This window comes from Manduca sexta, chromosome 1 (assembly GCF_014839805.1).
Source record: "Manduca sexta isolate Smith_Timp_Sample1 chromosome 1, JHU_Msex_v1.0, whole genome shotgun sequence".
In the NCBI taxonomy this organism is placed as follows: domain Eukaryota; kingdom Metazoa; phylum Arthropoda; class Insecta; order Lepidoptera; family Sphingidae; genus Manduca; species Manduca sexta.
In genome coordinates, this window is record NC_051115.1 from 539,100 (window position 1) to 542,708 (window position 3,609).

Consider the following 3,609-nt stretch of genomic DNA (forward strand, 5'->3'; position numbering starts at 1 on the left):
TGTTTTTTTTATTATTATATCTCTATTAGCTTTTGCTCGCGATTGTGCCCGCGTGAAGGAGTTTACCGGGGAATATATTTTTCCGACTTACTTGATATATATCGTTATTTTACGATCAAATTACACAAAATCATTATAAATTGTAACCTATGTATTATGCTGATGTATAACCAATATTACTGTAAAATTTCATCCAGATCCGTTCAGTAGTTTTTTCGTGAAAGAGAAACAACCATACATACATCCATCCTCACGAATTTACGCATTTATAATATTAGTAAGATTTGCATATAGGCAATGCATTGATCAATATTTTTAGGCAAATATATTGATTAGTGTAAATGGTATTATAATCTTTCTGATCAAATAAACGAATGTTATTTTTGCATCCCAGCAATATCAATCAATCAAGTTACATTTCGCAAGCTGGCACGCAACGGTAGTAGCGTGAGAGTGGCGCGCCGGTGTCGTATTGCAACCACAGCGTACTGCTTACACGTCGGCCCACCACGCATTGTATGCTAGCGATTTAGGGCCATATTAAATATCGACAGTTGAATGTTGAAAATCGACGGTATATTCGTCTGGCCAGTATCTAAATAGGGGACCGTCCTGTGTTTGAATTTGTACATTATTCTATATGTAACGGTTATTAATACGAAAAAGAAACCCTCCTGCGAAAACTGCATTAAAATTGGTTAAAAAATGAGCCAGTAATTCATATTTCAAATATTACTGTGCCGAAGTGGGCGCGAAGTGGGGAAATCGCTTCATCCCTTTCTTTCGCACGCGTCGTAATGCCCGATGACGTCACACGTGGGTATTGCGCCCTTTCTGTTTTCTTGTTACTTACCCCTTCTACCGAAATTGAAAGACTTATAACATATTGATTTTTTTACCGGATTTAAATAATTCTTTCTGTGTTATAACTTATATAACGTAAATATTTGATAATCATAAAGAACAAAAATGAGTCCGGTCCCCTATTGGGGTTTGACTAGTGTTGCTTGGTGTCCCGATTTGCGCGGGACGTCCCGATTTTCAGAGTGCTGGGGTCGTCCCCATTTGATCAAGACACAAAATGCCAGTAAAATTATTAAAAACCATTAAGTATTATGAAAAAATAATGTACGCGTACATCACTATGTTAAGTGCGACAATGCAATCAAAATAGCACGTATCAACTCGCTAGGGCTGAAGGTACAGCTGTTTTGTTCTCTTGCTTAGAGATGCGACTACACCGCGAATTGTGCTTCGTTGTTAAAGCAGAATTCCAAAAGTGCAAATTTAGCATGACCGTGATTTTTTATAAAACGCAATAAATTAAACTTTAATAAAAACATCTTGCTTTTTTATGTCCCTATCTACAATCAATCCCGATTAGAGTTACCTTCTGCCCCGATTTTAAACAAATTGGACCTGGCAACACTATTTAAATCCCTTCTTCGAGTAAACGTGTTTGAGCATTCGTTCCATACATTTTTGGCGCCCGAGCTACGGCGGGAATATGGAGATTTACGAATAACTAAAAATAAAAAAAATATATGTTTTTTTGAATATTTTTAAACTACCAAAATATTCCTTATTAAGTCGTCTATTTTATAATATTATTTGCAAATTAAAATACTTTGTGCTTTGTGGGATTGAATTATTAACAATTTTAGAACGAATGCTAAACGCCGTTTGCTTGAGAAAAGTTCATGGCACCACAGACTAACATGTGATCGACTTTTTTCAACACAAATCTCTCGCTTCGTAGGTAGTTATAAAATAATTTCTTCCTCCAGCTAGCGTCACAAAACAGCCGTCGTCGTAGTGTAGAACACCTCCGGCGTCTAAGCCGTGAACTTCCGCGCGGTGCGAGCGTGCCGACACGACGCGCTCGCCGAGCGCCGCGCCCTCACGGTGCAGCGCGACGCCGCGCGCGGCCGCTGCGTGGCGCTGCGACGGTATTTGGTACAGGTGAGGACTGTATGACGTACCGGTTGAAAAAACAAGTTTCCGGAAAAATTCCGGTATCGAAAAACCGGAATTTTTCCGATTTTTTGATGCTTTAAGGTGATAATGTTTGTGATATTAACAATTAGCAGTAAATATGCTGTTTTTATGAATTTAGCGAATCTAATACTCAGCTATTAATCAATTACCAACTGTCATAACGACAAAACGAAAACATGTTTTGTTTAAAACAGCTATATCAGTTATAGTTCTAATCTGTCAAAAAAGCATCAAATGTACAAAATACAAAAAAAAAACCGTGATATTTCCGCTTCCAGATGCTCCAAGAGCGATCCGACAACGACGAAGTGCCGCAAATAGAACCGGAAGAATCTCACGCCAAGAACGGAATTAAAAAAATAAACACAGACATATTTCAATGTCGGATAGACAAAATAGTTTCCCAAAGCGTTAACCATATATTCAAAAGTGATGAGAAGAAAATTGTTGCTAAAACTATTTTCATAGATGATGCCGTTAAAGAGGATTATTTGGGGGGCTTGAAGGAGGAGGGAGTGTTGAACTTGTCCGTTAAGGAGGGTAGGCGAAGAGGCCACGGGAGGAAACAGTCCGCGCCGAGAAGGATTGTCTATGATAATGGTGATGGTATGTTAATTTGTTGATTTTTTTATTGCTAAATGACGAGACGAGCTTGCAGTTCGTCTGTAAGCGATACGATCATAAACAGTAGAAACACCAACACCTTGAATTACAAAGTATTGTTTGGTATCCCACTGCGCTCACTGAGACATGAGATGTTAAGTCTTATGTCCAGTAGTATATATAAAGCGGTGATAGCCTAGTTGGTTGTGGAACGAACTGCCGAGACGAATGTCCGCAGGTTCTAGGAAAGGAAGGAAGGAAAACATCGTGAGAAACCTGCATATCTGAGAAATTCTGTACTAGGAATTTTCGAGGGTGTGTGAAGTCTACCAATCGGCACTAGGCCAGCGTGGTGGACTAAGACCTATTCCCTCTCAGTAGTAGAGGAGGCCCGTGCTCAGCAGTGGGCAAGTATATAATACAGGGCTGATATTATATTATATGTCCAGTAGTTACACTGGCTACAATGTTTACTAGTAGTTGCTCGCCCGCGCTGTTCCGGTGTAATTTTCCGGAATAAAAATACTTATCTATATTTTTTTATACAAGCAAAGTGTGATGGTAAGTGGAGGGGTCCAATAGAATGTCGACTTACGAGAGATGATTAGCCCTCGACAGTCGACACAATTATGCCGGCCTGTTGGCTATACACAGGCTGATCCTGGAACGCGATACGTGAACCACTATGGCGGGTTTTAACACCTTGTGTACGGTCGCTATCCGGGCGGATATAAAATATATCCTTCCACCAGCATTTATACTACATTATAATTCTTCCGTTCCAGACGGAGTATTGGACCTGAAAATAAAAAAAGAAATAAAGTGACCCGAGCTGGTGTTTCAAAGTGTATTAGTAATATTACGAGTGAACAAACATATATGAAGGTAAAGAAGACAGGCACGGATCTAGAAAAACTGCGGGGGTCAAAAGCGTCCCATTGTGGTATTGGATATAATTTTGTGTCACCATTAGTGGAAGCTTGTAAGTAATTTTTTTAATATAAAAAT

General features: G+C 39.3%; 1 protein-coding gene and 1 non-coding gene across 2 annotated transcripts in view; one reads left to right on the plus strand and one right to left on the minus strand.

The window, feature by feature from the left end:
* Positions 1-515, minus strand: part of LOC119189470 — a 2,697-nt gene extending 2,182 nt beyond the window's left edge. Inside the window, exon 1 of the mRNA XM_037439391.1 lies at positions 509-515. Within this exon, the coding sequence (XP_037295288.1) occupies positions 509-515 (7 nt within the window). The remainder of the gene's footprint in view (positions 1-508) is intronic.
* A 1,277-nt stretch (positions 516-1,792) lies between these two features.
* Positions 1,793-3,408, plus strand: LOC115452183. Its single transcript, XR_005114085.1, has 3 exons — positions 1,793-1,962; positions 2,277-2,604; positions 3,387-3,408. It is a non-coding gene; the product is annotated as an uncharacterized LOC115452183 (transcript).
* Positions 3,409-3,609: the final 201 nt, after the last annotated feature.